We start from the raw sequence: 17,698 nt of genomic DNA on the forward strand, positions 1-17,698 counted from the left end.
GTGCGGCAGTGGAAAGGGGAGTCAGGCTTACAGCTCCATTGCAAACCATTTTTCACAGCGTCTAGACACCAGCTGCCAGGTTGCCACGGAAACTCCCCAACTTTGGCTGAGGGAGGGAGCACTGAGGTCTCCAGAGAAATGGGAGTGATGGAGGAAGAGGGTGGGGAGAGAAAAGGGAGGATGTTCCTTGTGAATGTGAGGTGTCATCCTGTTGCACCTACCTTTGCAAATATTCTTCCATCCTGGATAATGGGAAAGAAGCAGCTCTCCTTCTTTCTTCCACTTCGGCTTCTTTCCCATATCCATGGATGCAGCCAGACATGGAGGCTGAGAAAAACAACATGCCTACTGCTGACTGTTCATTTACTGCTGCCTATTACCAGCACTTTTGTCCCAAACTTCCTGTATACCGTACCCATAACTGGGCAACTTCACTCCAGCTGGAACTGGAAGAAGCCTACCAGAGTGGTGAGGTTTTCAGACAGCAAGATATCCTTTAGCAAGGCCCATCCCTTGGGCACTGCCACAGCTACAAGCAAAGGCAGCTCCAGGGAGGACAGAGTGCTCCCACCTGGCAGCAGTGCGATCTTTCACGGTGCTTCTGTGGGGATGCTTTGCTGCACCAGACCGTGGTGGGCAGGTGGGACACTCTGCAGTACAGTGGCCAAAGGCAAAGTAAAAGAGCTTTTTCGGGATGAGAGTGCCTTGGAGGCAGATATTTTACACTGGCATTGAGTGGCCTCCTACCAAACAGCATCAAAGGTGCTGTGACCTCAGAGGTGTTGTGACCTTAACAGACCTCTACCAAGGTTCCATGGTCTTCACAGCCAGGGAGCTTGAAGGGCAGAAATGGGAAGTGACTCGTGCAGGGTATCCCCAGTCATCAGCTGGATCAGAGTTGATCTGATGAACAATCAGGTGCTCAGCTGCCCTCTATCTCCTGCGTTCATTTCTTCAGCTGAGAAAAACCTTAGAAAAAAGTACCCATAAATTGTTCTTTACTCTTCTTCTCCTCTGCCCCTGTTGATTTCACATAGGTCCTGCAGACCAGAAAGGGTACTCTTTAATTCCTTAAATACCTTATGATTCAAAGAGCTTGAATATAGAGATTTTAATTTCCTTCCAGCTGTGGAATGTAACAGTTGACAGCTGCTTTTGGCACATGTTGGAAATCATGATGTCCCCATCTCATGCAACATTCTTTTGTGCCACCCATCATTTCTCCCTTGCTGGTTAAGTTCTGGAGGATGGTTTAGAAATATAGGGCATGTGAGGGGACAGAAGAACAAGGTCTTTCTGACACCCATCCATTTATTCTTTAGCTTCTTTAGAGCAACTGCCCTGTGAGATTATAGGGGAGAAATCAGAGGAAAGATAAGAAATGGAAATACCCTGAATAGATATAGGCCAATTGAACCTCATTGAAGTGACAGATAGTGATTGTTCTATAGCCAGGACATTCCTAGCAAAGTAATTAATTCAGGGAATGAAGCTTACAGTACTTTGGGGACAGAGGTTTGAATTTGGAGAGGCCAAGCAGATGCACAGAGAACAGCACAGCAAGTGACAGAAGCCTGACAGACAGATCAGGTCCTCAGAGGTCTGCCCATCTCACAGCTCTGCTGAGCAGCCTGGCAATGGTGGTAGGATCAGTAGGGGGATAAAAATTAACCTGAAACTGTGGCAGACTGCTGGCATTCATGCACTGCTGATCCTGAAATAAAGAGGGTTAAGAAGAAGAAGGAAACGTGCAGAGTGGTAGAGCCTTTGGTTTGTCATCTACAGCTCCCACCTCCTCACACAGGACTGGCTGTGAAGCTGTTCTCCTCCCCTTCCCCGGCAAAACTGCCTAGGGAAAAGAAACTAAAGGAGGAAATCTTCTGTAATTGCAGCAAAATGGTCTAGAAATTCCTTCAGTGCATCCAGAATTAATGTGCTGCTCCTCCCCTCATACTCCTCCCCCTTCAGCTGTCAGTGGCAGGAAAACAAATTGCTGCAGCCCTTACTACAAACCGCACGCCCGCCTCCCTTCCCCCAGCCCAAAAGACATGTGCCATTCATAAGCTGCCTGACTGCTGGTCTCCATTATTAAAGCCTAGAAGACTGATAAATTGGGGATTCATGGAGCCTGCAAGCCTCCAACAACCACATTGCCATGGAAACCAGAGGCAGCCTCCATCTCCAGCAGAAATGATATTGATCTAGCTGAAGGCAGGGAATTACAATCAAGGAGAGGATATAAAATGTCTCTTTTTCTTCCCTTTGCCATCCTCCCATTTCGAGTTTAAATGAAGGAGAAATTTCATTTAGAGATCATTAGTTTGTTTCCGTCCATCATCATACACGAAGGCTCTGCAAATTGGATGCTAAAATTAATTAAATGCCAGTTGTCAGGCTTTCCACAGCCATCTTCTTGATAACTGTCCCCAGCAGTTGCAACATCAACGATGTCATCTCTTTGCATCAAAGAAATTACTAATATTTCTCAAACGCACAGCTGGTGCACACCCATAGAATCCCAATGTGTTTTGTGCAGGATGAGCACTGAAACACACGCACTGCTCTCTAGAAGGTGGTTCAGGCTTCATGCTGTACCCAGGAAAACTCCTGGTAGCCTTTGCTTTTCATTTCATCAGGAGAAGGCTTGAGAGCCCAGACACAGGAAGAGGCATTTTGAACTATAAACACTTGTGGGAAAAACCCCACTTCGAGACATCACCATGGCATTGCTGGTGCAGAGCAGTTCTCCCCTCTTCTTGAAATCCCTTGCCTGGGACTGCTTAAAAACTGCTTTTCCAAGGATGGAAAGAAAAGCAGCCACAGCACTTGTCCTGCAAAACTGGGTGGGCATCTGGACACTTTCCCCAGATCATACAAAGGCCAGATTCTCCTGGGTTGACTTAAGGTGAGAGGTTGGGCTGTGTCGTCGTCCCTGCTGCCCCAAGAAATCTCTGTGACCAGAGGCGTGGTGATGCTTGTCCAGTACGTGGTGAGCTCCAGGGGAAAGGGGGTGTAGGTCAGCCCCGAGCCATTTTCAGAGCCAAGCTGTACAGCAGGAAAGAAGGAAGGAGCTGCCTGGAAAACCTCTCATGAGTGCTCTTACTGCCAGCACCAGTCTTCTCTGTGAAGGTGGCAGCAGCTTGCATCAGTAATTCTGATTTTAATTCAGATTTGGCAAGCTCTGTTTTATTTTTTTTTTTTAACCAATTTTTAGAGCCATTTCTCCCAGTTGGAGAGGGACTATCGAGTCTCTGAACTCTCCGAGTGCTGCGCTGAGCGAACCGATGCAGCTGTCCCACAGTAGCCATCTCGGTTTAATCAGCTTTTCACAACAACAATTCCATCAGGCAGATAATGAATTCGGCCGTGACGTGAGGCATGAGGGCACTCGGTGGGACAGCTGCAAATGCTGGGGAGACCACCTAGGGGCATAGCCAGGCAGCCCCATGCCCCATGCACAGCCAGCTGTGCCATGGCCAGGATGCACTCCCGCTCTAGAGCAGCGGGAATGTCTGGGTTGTCAACAGCTCCTCTGTACTGCCCACTATAGTGGAAAAAAGTACCCTTATAGAGAGCTAAGACAGCCCTTTGCTAAGATAGTCTGCAATGACAAGGCTCCTCTTCCTCATTAAAGGTCATTTTCCTTGGCCCTTACTCAGCTGTGGGGCCAAGAAGTAGCTGCTCCTCCACTATCACGTGTGCAGCCAAAATCTGCCCTGAAGCCCAGCTCTGCACAGGTCCATGGAGGCCCACAGTTACCACAGCTTCCACGTGCAGAGTTTGTAAGTTTTTGACCAAGGTGGAGCAGCCCAAAATTTTGGCTTGAGCACCATCATTTTGACAGTGGTGGTCATAAGAAGAAGAGGGCCTGATAGGAGGCATGAACTCATCAGGCCTGAGCTGCTCTGAAATTGCTCTGAAATTGCACTGAGGCATAGGAAGTGGCACCCCACCATTCTGTGCTCTTATTGTCTCCTCCCGCTGATTTTATTTGCTGTAAAGGTCCTTGGCTCGGGTCCTGCCTGCTGGTCACAGAGTGATGTTGTAAGGTATCCATGTGAATGAACACGTCTCTCTTACTCTTCCTCTCCTGCTGGAGCTGTTCCACTTCCATAAACCATTAAACATTTATTGGGCCAGAGGAAAACATTGACCCTGTAGACCAGTGGTGAGGGCACTCATCTGGAATAGGGGAGACCAAATGCCACATCCTGTCTCCAGCAAACAATAAATAATTTATACAAAGTGGAATAGCTCCAGCAGGAGGGATCAGGGGAAAATTTTTCCAGCAGCCCAATGGCTTGCTTGCAAAGCTCACTGGATTTCAGCTTCCTGGCATAAAGCCCACCCTGTCTTCTGTCCCACTCAAGGAGGACCTGACCCTCACATGCTAGCTACTCTAAAAGCAGGCAAAGGTTTTCTTACTACTTTAATCTACAAATCCCGTAATTCGTGGTAGTGGTATATATTATGTTTGGGTTTGAATAATTAAAGGATCCTTTAATGAAAAAAAGATTATCACAGAACAATTCCAGTCCAGCAGGACTCAGAAGCTCTGAATGGTTGTGGTTTAAACTGCACTTAGGCTTAACTCCTCTCTTTGGGAGAACCATGTCTCTGTGTTTTGCTAGAAATGAGGACAATAAGCAGTTGCATGCTACATCCGTTAGGAGTGGCTGGAATCTTCTCCTTCTTCCCTGATGTAAAAATCAGTGATTCCATCCATTTTTCTCATAGTCATTTGGCTGCAGCAATGAAAAAGGTTTCTATCTTGAGGCACAGAAAACCATTTTCTTTCTCGTCTTCTGTCTCTTCATTGAGTGCAGTGAACAGTGCTGGGTCAATGTCTCTGGAGACCAAAGTCTGCTGCACAGCAGCAGTGCTGTGCATTTCTTTCCCCTGCCTGCCTGGTGGGCCTCAGCTGTCTTTGGGAGAGGTTGTGTCATGGACAAGAGGTCAAGTTTAGTCCAAATAGGCACCATGCTTGGCCACACTGGTAAGTCTCCCAACAAAGGCTGGGCAATAGTGCTGGGATGGCTTTGGGTAAACATACCTTCAACGCCCAAGACAAGCTTAAAGGCAGGTGCCAAACCTGTTTGCACTGCTGAAGCTTCTTTCTAACACCCATCAGTGCCACTGCTTGCAAACCTGCAGCACCCTGAAAGTCCATGCTGACCGTAAGGAGCTGATCCATGGGACAGTGCAGGACTGAACAGGGGTGGTACAGAGTTCCAAGATCAAGGTGACACTCATGCCTCCTCACTGTTTGGCAATAAAGAAGTTACTTTCTTTCACCACCTGCATCCCTGGTGTACTACTTGAATAAGGGACTGTGAATGAAGACAAAGAGCAGGACAGAATAGCTGCTCCTATGAACTGCAGCAGCCTTACCAAAGATAAACTCACAGCAGCCCTCTGATCAGATCCCCTGAATGTGGGGGATTTCCATCCCTTCCGACAACAGGGAAAGCAGAGGACCAATGTTACAACACTGTGCTGAGTGCCTTCCAGGGGGCGAAACATAGATACCATTTGTAAGCAGATCTAAGATTAAGGCAGACTCCTTCAACTCGCAAATATTTCTGAAGAGGGGCAGACCCAGTCACAGGGTTTGGTCTCCTGTGGCATATCCCTTGTTTCAGCCCAGATGACTGGAGGTTATTCTGAATTGCTTGTGACATTAAGGCTGAAATCATGGGTGAAATCCTAGTCTTACAGAAGCAGGATAGATAACACGGAATGTCTAAACTGGAACACATACTCTTTCTTTTTTCTAAGTCCACATCCAGTTAGGGAATGGAGTCCCATATTCATTTGAAAACTAGACAATTATGGACTTAGTCCACACAAGCTTGCATTCACACCTCCCTGTTAGAGGCTTGTGTCATTTCCAAATCAATGTATGCCCCAAGCTTTTAAGAACATCAAAGAGGTTTTTAAAAGTACTTGCTACTGCCCCAACTTTAAATTACTTTTACTTTATTCTGTCTTCCATCTCTTCAAGTGGTTATCAAGTAAAATCTTTGAAACATTTTTCACAGCTGCTAAGACAGTTTTGTCAAGGTCAGCAGCACTGGGGAATGCTCCTGCACAATGGCCAGAGTTCTTGTTCCTACTCTCCTATCTCTTTACCTGTACCTGAAATGCATTATCAGCTATGGTTCTGTACCACTGCACCCACTTCAGCACTGGGATTTGGATGCTCTTCCAAATGTCAGAGAGATTTTCTTCTTCATTAAGCTCTGTAGGTTACAGGTAATGTCCGGTTATCATTATTAGCATTACCAATTACTGTGTTTTGCTGAGGGAAGATGGAGAGGTTGAATAGTGTTTTCCACCTTCTGCTTTCTTTCATAATGAAAAGAGGACTCATTTGCTATTGCCTCGAGGTACAGCTGGGAAATCTCTCATTCTTTGAACACTGGATAATTGGGACCTTATGACCTTTATTTAAGACTTATTTGCATGAAGCATTGAGTCTCACTTTTCTGGTCATTAGGGGAACAGCATTTTCCTTTACATCTCTGGACCCTGTCCAGCTTTCCATGGTTCTTTTCCTGAGTACACCACAGCCTGGCTAAGGGCAGGTGTCCAAGGTGGACTCCTGACTGCCAGGACTTCAGCTGAGATTTTCCTCTCTGTTCCAGTGTCCCATGCTGACACTGATGTAGCTAAGGACACAGAAAGAAAAGAGAAACATTTGCACAGATGAAATTCCCATTTGGTGATGATATAACCAAAGCTCTTTACATGGTACAGGCGATTAGAGCTAAAGGATATGTAAAGGGAGCCTTTGGCAGGGAATACAGAACTAGGAAAGAAGTCACAGTTCTAGTAACCTGCAAAACCAGACTGGACTCTTCTTCAAAGAATAGCAAAGCAGACAATAGCAGTACTCCCCATCCTCTGGGCTTCCCACACACATTATTTTAATATCTTATCTATTTTCTGCCTGAAAGATATCCAGAGTGGAAAGCTAAGAAATGAGGAAGCCCTTCTTTAAATCAAGCTTGCAGCATGAATGTAGTCTTGAGAAATACTATGCCTAGAGACCTGTTCAAATTGAGCTTGTGTAATATGGTCTTCCACAGGTCTATTGGAGGTTCAGAACTGGAGGTGGAAACTACCCCACAGAGCTGATGCCATTGGCTTGACTTGTAAGCCTTCTGTCACTGCTTACATTTTCCTTGGTTCTCTTGGCCACTGTCCAGTCTCACAGACCATCATAAGGCTAAATAAAATATTTCAGTAGTGTCTTTACAAAAAGAGTCATTGCAGTCATCAGTGCTCATTGGGTAGCTGTCTGCAAAAAGCGAAGAGGCTGGTGTGCGTAAGGACTGGGATGAGGAACAAAAGAGAAGAAATAATGCCTTTCTGGAAATATGTGTATAAAATTACAGCCTTTTTTTGGACTGATGTGAAGACACTCTGTCATTCCATCCCATAAAATAGATTTGCAAATTTAAAGGGAGTGCAGAGAAAAGCAACAGAGTTCCAAAAAATTATGGGAATAATTTCATATAAAAAGCAGTTGAAAGCACTGCTTGTGTTTTCTTCAAGAAAGAGATGAACAGCAAGGGCTATGATGCTATGCCCTCTGTGCATAAATGCATACTGTATGATGCTATACTCACAATCAAAGGCATGAAGTAGGGCTATCACAAGCTTTTGCTATTTCTGTGATATAGAACAAGTACAGAAAGATATTTAAGGCAATGGTGGCCAATTTGTCACCAAACTTTATGGCCATTGTACGGTTGGTTGGAGTTGGGAAAGCTGTTGATGCCTCGTCAATCAGATATTTTGTGTGCATACACACACACACACACACATATATATACATATATGCCATATAACACCGCAGCTAATTAGCATCAAAAGAGAGAATACATCATGCTTTACCTGGTAAACTAAATCTTAGACAGTAGAAGACAGGGATGAGTCCCAGTAGTAGAGAAGCAGCTTACCCTAGATCTGCCCATAGCAGTGCTTTGTGCTAGCCACTGCAAGTACAATAAATAGATAGTAGCTCTGGCCTGGCTTGGCAATTTCTATGTTCCTCTACCAATTATTTGCACGGATCCTTGTGAGTACAGCTTCACCTCACCAGAGTCCATGAAATTTCCACAGAGATTGGAAGTGATCACTGCACTGACATTGATAATCCAGTCTTAATGCACCTATTATATAGCTCTTGAGGAATGTCTAACTAATCTGACTGTTCTGACCTGGTGAACCTTCCAAATCCTTTTCCCCTGCACGTGGCAGTCATCCATACCACAGAGTCAGTACTTCTAATTTTAAATTTCAGTTCCCTGGAGCTGCAAATCCCAGCTGATACTCTGCAAGCTTATATCCATCTGAAAAGTCCAGCCTACTTGATCCTAGAGTAAAGAGATGACACTGGCAGTGGTGCAGAGCACTTCTGGCAGCTACAGCAAACAGTCTACACTTAAATTCCATTGTCTGTCTGTCCAGACTGCCCGCAGGTCTGCTATTTGAGCCCTTCTCAGCAGAAATTTTGTTCATCATTTATGACAGAAAGCCTTCCTCCCACAGAGCATTTTCTGAACATGATCTGAATGCAGATGCAGTGGGCCACTGTGGAAAACATTGTAATGAGAGTGACTTAGAGCAAAATCCAGGTGGAGTTCAAGCATTGGTCTTGTCTGTAGAGAGCCATGTGTTAGCGTGAGCGATCACTGTACAACATGGCACACACTGTGACACTGGCAGGCACTGCCTTAAACAATGTCACCTCTATGTGGTTTGGAAGAGCAACAGCTGTAGCTGCCAACACCAGAAAGGGTGAAAGACTGCTGTCACCTTTCCTATAATTTGCAGCCTTCACAAAATAAGCCAGTCAACCAGCCTTGAGTATCCATGTTTTCTTACTGAGGTCCCAAAAGAACTGGTACCCCTTAGGCATGAAGGAGTGGTTACCCTGCTCTCCTCAAGAGGCCTTTTACAGAGTCAGCCCACACCTTGTCATCAGGAAATATGCTTAATGTCACCTATGATTTTATTAAAAGGGGTCAAGTACTGCTTCACCACTGGCCCACTAGTGCAGGTCCCACCTCTACAGGGCAAGCTGCATCTCATCAGGGAACAGCAGACCTGAGGCACACACGGGACAAGAGACAGTATTTCACTGCAATAGAGGAGGAAATCCTGCACCTGTGTCAGGTTGCGTGCAGGAAAATTGTGGCATTCCACTTTTCTCACCCTGCCCCTCACAAGGCGATTTGCACCAACGCAAACCCAGCTATGAAATACCTACGAGATGTTTACATGTTTAGATGTTTTATGTAGACACAATACAAAGATTAAAAATTTCAGAGCAACTGAGGACTAGACACATACTTCATACGTCAGCATCCATCAGGTAACCTAAACTGCATTTATAGTTTTATTTTGTTGCTGGAGCAGTACTACAGACAAGAAAATGCTGTCATGTATGCTTAGAGTTGCTCCCTCTGGGGCAGTCATGGGAAGACTACTGTATTTGCATTGCTTTCCTTGGCTGCCAGGTGTAGCAGCAGAGATAAGCTCCCTTGAAACAGGAATGGCAGTGAGGTTGTTCTGCCTCATGCCAGCTATTCCTGGGCCAAGACTGAAATTCCAAGTCACACAGCTGCAGTCCTCTTGCATAGTGCAGGCTGCATGTTCTGGCTGGTACAAGACAATAGACAGTCTCCCTTTCCAAATCTTTATATAGCCAGTGCTCCCAAAGTGCAGCAAGTATTGTCCTTTCATCAATATGGGGACTGAACTGAAAACAAAGAACTAATTCAACTGTAAACCATGAAAAAGGTTCCACAGGGACTTGCTGCCTCTGAGGAAGGGTAGATGTTGCCTCCCAGTGCTCCTTGCTTGCAGGATACAGGGCCCTGGGGGAACTGCTGACCCGCTTACATGCAAAGCACTTATCACCTGGCTGATTTTTCATTTCAGCTGTGAAGCTGCTCCATTGTAAAGCTATTTCATCAAGCACGAAAAAGCATTCTCTATTTCCCAACAAAAGAAGATCCATTTGTTTCCTTAGGCACAATTTACTCTTTCACATTCTGGGCTTTGTATTCTTACCTGACAATATGAGAGTGCTTTGATGTGAGAGCCAACCAAATTTGGAGGTGAGATTTGAAAACTTGTGTAAGTACAAATGGAGTCTAACATTGTGTGACATTCACCTCCTCTCCTCCCTGGGAAGACATTATAGCCCATCTTCTTCCATAGTCTGCTGTGCTGGATGCTGATCTCATTTCAAAACCGCATTAACAGACTCTTTCCAGTAACTTTCATGGAGACTCTCTGGATTTAAGCCAATGAAGCCAAGATTAGAATGAGTCTCACTTCCTCATCCATATGTGATGTATAAATTCCCCCCAATCGCTTTTGAATTTTGTCCTGTTGAGTTGGTTGGCATCTAAGGGAGCCTCTCTAAGCATAATACCAACACCAAAGAGGCAAAAGCTGGATCATAAGAAGAAAACCTATAAACTTGAGTCTTGACAAGGATGCTCAGATGAGAAGACAACTTCTTGGCATTCTTGTCATCCACCAAAATACATGAAGAGGTTTGAGAGATTGTTCTTTTTACATCAATCCTTCATTGCCACTGAACAAAGCCCACTGACTCATTTCATGCCTTATCCAGGTTGGAAGTCATCTCTTTTTTCCATCTACACAGAGAATTGCTTAAGAACTGCCCTACTGTACAACTGGGAATGCTTGGGGTTCCAGACCAATTGGATGCTATTGGATGCAGGACAGTTGTCTGAAGCTGTTTCCTAAGCCATTACCAACAGACAGATAGAGCTTGTGGAACTGAGTAACAAGGAGTGGCGAGGGCTGTCAGGGGAACAACTGACTGGTACAGGAACCACTCTGTCTTTCCCGCACTCCAGAAATATTAAACATTAAAATCTGTGCACTTGTCCTTATCTGGTTAGTTATTCCTTTCCCCACTTCCTGTCTTTTTCTGTCCTGCCCATAGATAAAGGCAAAAATCTCTCCTGGGTATAAATTAAATGCCCCTGCCTTTTGCTTGTGCTTGCACCAGGGAAGGTATGCACAGATAGCACAATACAGCCATTGTAGTAAATTTCAAGGCAGATGAACATCACCACCCCAAAGTAGCATGGCTGGCAAGCCTCAGGGTAGTAGCAGCCAAGCAAGCCATGGCAACCAGCCAACCAATGACACTGGCCAGGAGCCAATTTGATTTATTTTTGGCAGCCTGACACTGCACACTACTGTGATGGTCTTCGATCACAGAAATGATAAGAGGTGACCTTTGAAGGCCAAGGGGACTGATGAAGCTGAAAGAGGATCTGTCCCTGGGCTGGAGAAGAACTGAAGTGGCAGATGTCCCCTCTTTCATGAATGACCATCACAGCCATGCCAGCAACCACCAGTGCTGTGTTTGCTGGGGGATGACTGGGAGAAAGGTCGGGATCTGGCAAATGTGTTTAAGTCTATGGAAAGAGTAAGTACCAAGAGAGACAGAGAGGTTTAAAGATGTAAGAGAGAGTAATAGGATGAAGATGGCAAAAAGAAAACACAGGCTTTCTGTCAGGAAATATTCCCTGTCTGTGGGTACTTTCGTAATGTGAAGATGCTCTTCAGAGGAATATTCTTTAAGAAGGAAGCAGCCTCCTACTATTGTGGACATTGTGCTATAGAGTGTATTGCAAAGCACAGCCCGGAATCCTCAGAGAGATGGACAAGGAGACCTCTTTAATCTTTTTTGCATTTCTTTCTTGGATGACTCCTGGGGCACTTAGCCAGCTGTTCAGGTTTGTGACTGGAAGGCTGATATCATACTGGAATTGGAATTCAAGAAAAATCTATATTCATTAATATTTTAAAGAGGCTATCAGCTTGACTCTGGCCACACACCTTCCATGTTTGCTTTCTGCAAACATTGGTAAGCTTGAGTGTTACTGCATGCATACTGAATAAGTATAAATGGATGCACATACTGGTCTTGAACACTTGATCACTGAAAACTCATTTTTAAATACATATATTTGACTGCAGATTTTCCAGCTGCCTCTGTTGGTTAGATATTTACATAAGTAATAGTATCATGTGCAAATGCATATTAAATCGTGCATTTTAAATGGCCACTTCAAATGATGTGGCCATGAATGGTTGGCCACTTCAAATGATGTTAAAACCAACAAGAGCCTGGGGAAGATATCTGAAAATTATTTGGAATATTGCATAGAAATAAACCATTCTTTCATGAGTGACGACTCAAAACAGGTAAAATGAAATGAAAATTAAAATCAAATAGCTTGCTACTATGAATTCCCTACCTCTATCCATTACAGCAGATTAATCTGAATAAAAATGGAATGTCAATTCAAAGCAGAATCATTCTTGCTTTTAGGAATAAGGCACCCCAAGTCTTAAATAACAGGGAATTAGCATTCATTATCCTATGTAGAGGACCCCAAAACACTGATTCATCCTGTCCTGTTCTTGCCATTGATGTTTATACCTTTGCCTAAGTATAAAACCGACACAAGTACAGCATGCAACATAGCAAATTATATCCCACTAATCACATGACATTCATGTTGCCACTCAACTCATCATATAAAGTAAGAACAAATGGCTGGAGACCTGGACAACAAAAAGCAAACATGGACAATACAACTGCAAGGCTTATTTCTAGAAACTTCTAAAACCAGGAGCCCTTTGTAGCTGAGTACAATCAGTTTAGACTCACGCTCTTTAAGGCTGCTCTCCTTGCCTAAACCTTAAATCACAAATGTCCTGCATGAGTTCCTCTCCCAATATTTAATCTGTCCTTTTGGATATCTGTTCTTCCCTATCTGTCCACTTTGTTGAGCAGGAATAGAGTTGCCTGAAGGCCCAGGTTAGCTATGAAGCTTGGAAGCCTAATTAAAGAGTGGGAGTTGCAATTTGTGGAGGAGAAGTAGTGGGCCAAATGAAATTATGGAGGAACATCAGTAAGTACAACACTGGGTGCTGAGGCTCTCTAACATTTACATCAGGCTGTTTATGAGCATCAAGGTGATAGGCAACATTTTTCCCCAACAAGCTAATGAATGCAGAATGCCCTGTACAACCGAGTATTTCATGAATGTGGAGGCCAGTTTTGCTTGGTACTGCCTCTTAATTGAATTTCATTTGGAGTCTACCTCCAATGTTACCTTTTTTTTGTTTATGTTCTATTTCTTTGATAAAACAAGAAAGGTAAAGAACAAGAGAGAAAAATATCCTCATGTCTTTGATGCATTTTCTACTCAGCTCAGTATCACAATTTAAAATCAGTTCTTCTTTATGATTTTTAAACATTATATGTTTGTCAAAAAATCTCCACTTTTGCCTTTCAAGACTCTTCACCCCTTCTCAGGGGAACTGGTTAAGCAGACTTGCACTCGGTCAACAGCAAGGAATTGAAAACACCTCTTAGAGAGACTTTTGGTATTCAACCCTCTCTTCTGTCCTCACTCACTGAGCTGTCAGGGCTCTTAATCTTTCCTTTCCCTACCTGATTCTCTTACTATCCACATTTGAATCAGCTTACACATCTAAAAGCTTCATGCAAGCTTGGCTGTCATGGGGTACTCCAAGCAGAGACCCTACAAGGATAGGTGTGGATGAAACTATAAGCACTGCTGATAAAAAGATGTTCCTGGCTAGGATGTGGTTGTACTAAGAATCTCATCCACACACAAGCAGATGGAAGAAAGACCCTTTTGACTCCATGACCATCCCATCAGCAAGGTCTCCTGCAGTATGAGAGAGCTTTTGTCTTGTAAGATTTTCAGCTAAATTTGGAAGCCTCCAGTGAGCTGCTCAAGTTGCTCCACTGGAGCTGTCTGTGCTAGTGTGACTGAGAAGGTTCATCACTATCTTTAGCACATGCAGATCTTGGAGAGCTCTCCCTTCAAGCCTCCCAGCTGGCAGACACTCTCCTGCCACCATGGACAAAAGGGCTGATGGCACCTCCATCTAGAGGAACAGGAACCTCAGCAGGAGCTGCAGTATTTCAAAAAGCTGATTCGAAGCAGGAAAGAGGGTGTTAAGCAAGAAATAAATCTCCCCCACCCCTAAAAGCTAGCAAGGGGATTCCCTTGTTAACTCTTGATCTAATCCCCACACCAGCTCTTGCTCCCAGGGGCCCATTTTTGGAGAGGCCCATTCCCTAGTGAGGCATTCACTCACCTGTCTTCTCTTCGGTTTGGCTGCTCTCCACTGTCTCCATTTGGGGTTGCGCTGTTGCCTTGGCAGTAGCATCCTCTGCGGCAGGGGTGGTGGTGGCAGTGGTGTCAGCAGCAGGCACGTCGGCTTGTTTAGGCTCCTCTTTGTCTTGGGCTTCGTCAGCCTTCAAGGACGGCGAGTTATCAGTGGAAGCTTTAGTGGCACTTTCCCTTTCGGGGGCAGCGGCAGCAGCGGGCTTTTCCTCTGAGGAGGCAGCAGGAGTGGCAGCCTGTGGGGCTGGCTGCTCTGAGCCCGTGTCAGCGGCTCCGTCTCCTTTTTTCTCCTCTGCTGGCGCGCTGCTGTCTTTGCTGCCCTCCTCCTGCTGGGCACTGTCAGCGGCGGCTGCTTCTGTGGCAGCAGGAGCCTCGCTTTCTTTGTTCTCGGCCGCTCCGCCAGCAGGGCCTTCCTCCTTCTTGTCGGCAGCATCAGTCTCAGATGCTGGGGCATCTCCCTTCTTCTCCCCCTTGAGCTTTTTCCTTGTTATGTGTCCGCGGAAGCTGGCCTGGATTTTGGTGGCTGCCTTATGAGCTTTATCTTCTGGTTTGATGCCATCTTGCTCAATCTTTTGGTCTCCGTCCTCATTTTTTTCAACCTTTGAAGAAGAGCAAGGGAGGAGGGCAGAGGAGAAAAGAGGGAGGTAAGTTAAGATTTCCTCAGGTGTAGCAGAAGCTTTAATTTTATTGAGAATGTCCCACCTTCCCCTCCTGCTAACCAGTGACAAGTTTCAAAACAGCCTTTCCATTTGGTGTGGGTTTGGAGCCAGGTGGCCCTAATTTCATCCCAAGGCTGGACAGACATAGGTCTCCAGCCAAACCTCCAGCCAGAGGTTTGTAAAAGGAATTTAAAGCACCTCATCATCTCCGTCAGCAATGCTGAGAGCATCTTGGCTGTGTAGAAAGGCTTGCACCAGCTGGGTTGTCTCTATTCCCAAGATTTATTTTCCCATTCATTTTGAAATACACGAATTTTTTCCCCCACTCATTTTCAAAACACTCTCCCGAGGGGGATTTTCACAGTCCTTCCAAATCCACCTCTGCCTTCAAGATGGTGTTTCTTTTTAATGACACCTTGTTTCACAGGTGTGTGACTCTAATGACACCAAGTGCTTTGTCTTTTATGGCTTTTTGGCTCGGGATTGCCAACAGAGAATAGGATTGCTGCCCGCCCCACTGCAGTTCTGTGCTGTCAGACGCACACAGATATTCACAGGATGTACTCCGCACGAACGCCCTGCCTGCCAGCGCTCCGAGCGCTTTGCCTTTGCTCTCCACTCATGGTTTCACTGAAGGATTAATAGGCAGATTAATATCACTCTTTCCAATTTCAGCAGACTACTATTATTTCTCTGACTATTGGGGGGAATTCAGCCTTATAACAAAGAACAGGCATTCCCCATGTTTTTTAGACTTAAATTGTGAATTAATGTCTTAAATGGGACCAAAACAGAGCCTGTGCCTCACGCTGGTCTGCTGCAGAGAGATAATGCTCAGCTTATAAACCTTCACTGCATCTACAGGACAGATCACACTTCACCCCAATAATTTAGCAGCCCTTGGGCAAGTAACAGCTCAGCTGCATATTGATGAAAGGACACTGTTCTATTAATAGTCCCATTGGGAAGCATTCAAAAGACCTACTTGGAAGCAGAGCCACTGGTCTCTTTGCTGTCTGCACCTGGTTTCCATCACTGGCTCAGGTCACAAAACAAAGGAAGCAAGCTGACTGGGAAAGATAGAAGCATTTACTCCTGGGTAGGAAGAGAGAACCACTCCTTTGGCCATTGAAACTGTGATGTGCCATCTGGGGAAAGGCTTCTGACCAGAAGAGCAGAGAGAGGGGACATTCAGTAAAAGTGTGGCAGAAAGAAGGGAGAAGAAGCCACTGCAACATGCAGATATGCCACCGGAAACATCGTGCCTGTGGAGAGGGGGAAAGAAGAGTGGCCACAGCAGCCACACTCCCCGGGAATGTGGGAGACTGGAAATGATCATTTCCACAGCACAAGAGTGGGTCGAGCACACCTGTGGAAGAGATGCTTGGCCAGGGAACCAGTCGCGTGTCCACTGCCATGCCACGGGTGGTACCCACTATGTCCCACTGGGTCCCCAGTGATCCCTCACCCTAGCACTGGTGCCCATCATTCTTTAAGTGGGTATGGTGGCCAAGGAGTGAGCAGCCCCAAACCATCAAGGAGAAGAGCCACCCCACACATCTGTGCAGGGATGTGGATGGGTCCGTATACAGCAGGAAGTGAGATGGGAGGAACACTAAGTGCCAGGATGCTTATGTAGGGAGTGAGAAAGGCTGTGAATGAATATGTAAATGGCATTAATACACAGAATTCTGCAGAAGGAATTTTTGTGCTCCAATTTTTTTGCCCAGGGACAAAATGGTTGCTGCACCAATCACAGGGGCACAGCTGAGCATTATGTCTACACTTCCCCAAGTGCATTAAATGACGCAGGATGGAAAATGGGCTTTCATGTTTGTCTCAGCTTGTCAGAGAGCAGGTGATGGTTATGTGTAAAGACAATGTAGGCACCAGCAGGCTGCCACCACTCATGTGTGTCTTGCACAGCTAACTCAACACTGTTTTTCAGCATCTGGGGGAAGCTTTTCAGCCTACTTCAGCACAAGGAGGTGGAAACAAATTGGAAGTATGTTTAACTTGCCAGGGTAGTGCAGAGCTCCACACAGGCTCATCCATCCTGTTCCTTAGACAAGTTTTGCAGCTTGCAGTAAGTACTGTGTTGCTGTGGCAACCTAACTGCTAATACCTGAACTATCTGGTTTAAGGAGATCTTGGGTATGCCAGCATTACACTGTAGCCACAGCAACATGAAGATAGACTGGTAACAGCACTGTATTACACTTAGATGCTGTAGCTTTGACTCCTTCTCCCCAAGGAGAAGCAGCAAGACTGGGAGACTGGAAGGACAATTTAGACATAACTACAAGGCCCTAAGGGTCCAGTCCCCATGCCTGATTCCTGCAAAACCATTAGTGAATGTGACAAAATTGTTAATCCCTGGACAAGATGAAAAACATTGACTGAAGGGAGACCTTTCTTGCCACTGGCCTTGTTGCTCTTTCATCCCACATACCTCCTACACCAACCAAGACGGCTATTACAGGTCGTGGACTGCTGCACGCCCAGCTCTCCAACTCCAGAGGAGCTGTCCTGTTACCTGAGCTATGCAGCCCTGTAAAGGTTTATCTCCTTCCCTCTGCTAGCCAGAGTCCAGGGCACAGGGAGCCACAGGGTCAGCTCTTGTGCTATTTTGACAGAAGCCCTCACAGAGAGCTGTGACTGCCAGTCAGCCTGGCAGGGGATGGGAGAGCACATCTCTCCAGGGAGGTCAGACCAAAACCTCTCACCTGCACCTACAGCATGGCAAAGCTAAAAGGCTCCCTTATTCCAGTGACATCATTGTCTTCTTCTCCCAGCTGGGGTGAC

At 45.6% G+C, this 17,698-nt stretch overlaps 1 protein-coding gene across 1 annotated transcript in view; it reads right to left on the minus strand.

The window, feature by feature from the left end:
- Nucleotides 1-17,698, minus strand: part of GAP43 (growth associated protein 43) — a 58,293-nt gene that overhangs the window by 12,758 nt on the left and 27,837 nt on the right. The window contains exon 2 of the mRNA XM_039558949.1: nucleotides 14,206-14,833. Within this exon, the coding sequence (XP_039414883.1) occupies nucleotides 14,206-14,833 (628 nt within the window). The remainder of the gene's footprint in view (nucleotides 1-14,205; nucleotides 14,834-17,698) is intronic.

Source organism: Corvus cornix, chromosome 1, assembly GCF_000738735.6.
Source record: "Corvus cornix cornix isolate S_Up_H32 chromosome 1, ASM73873v5, whole genome shotgun sequence".
NCBI classification, from domain to species: Eukaryota; Metazoa; Chordata; class Aves; order Passeriformes; family Corvidae; genus Corvus; species Corvus cornix.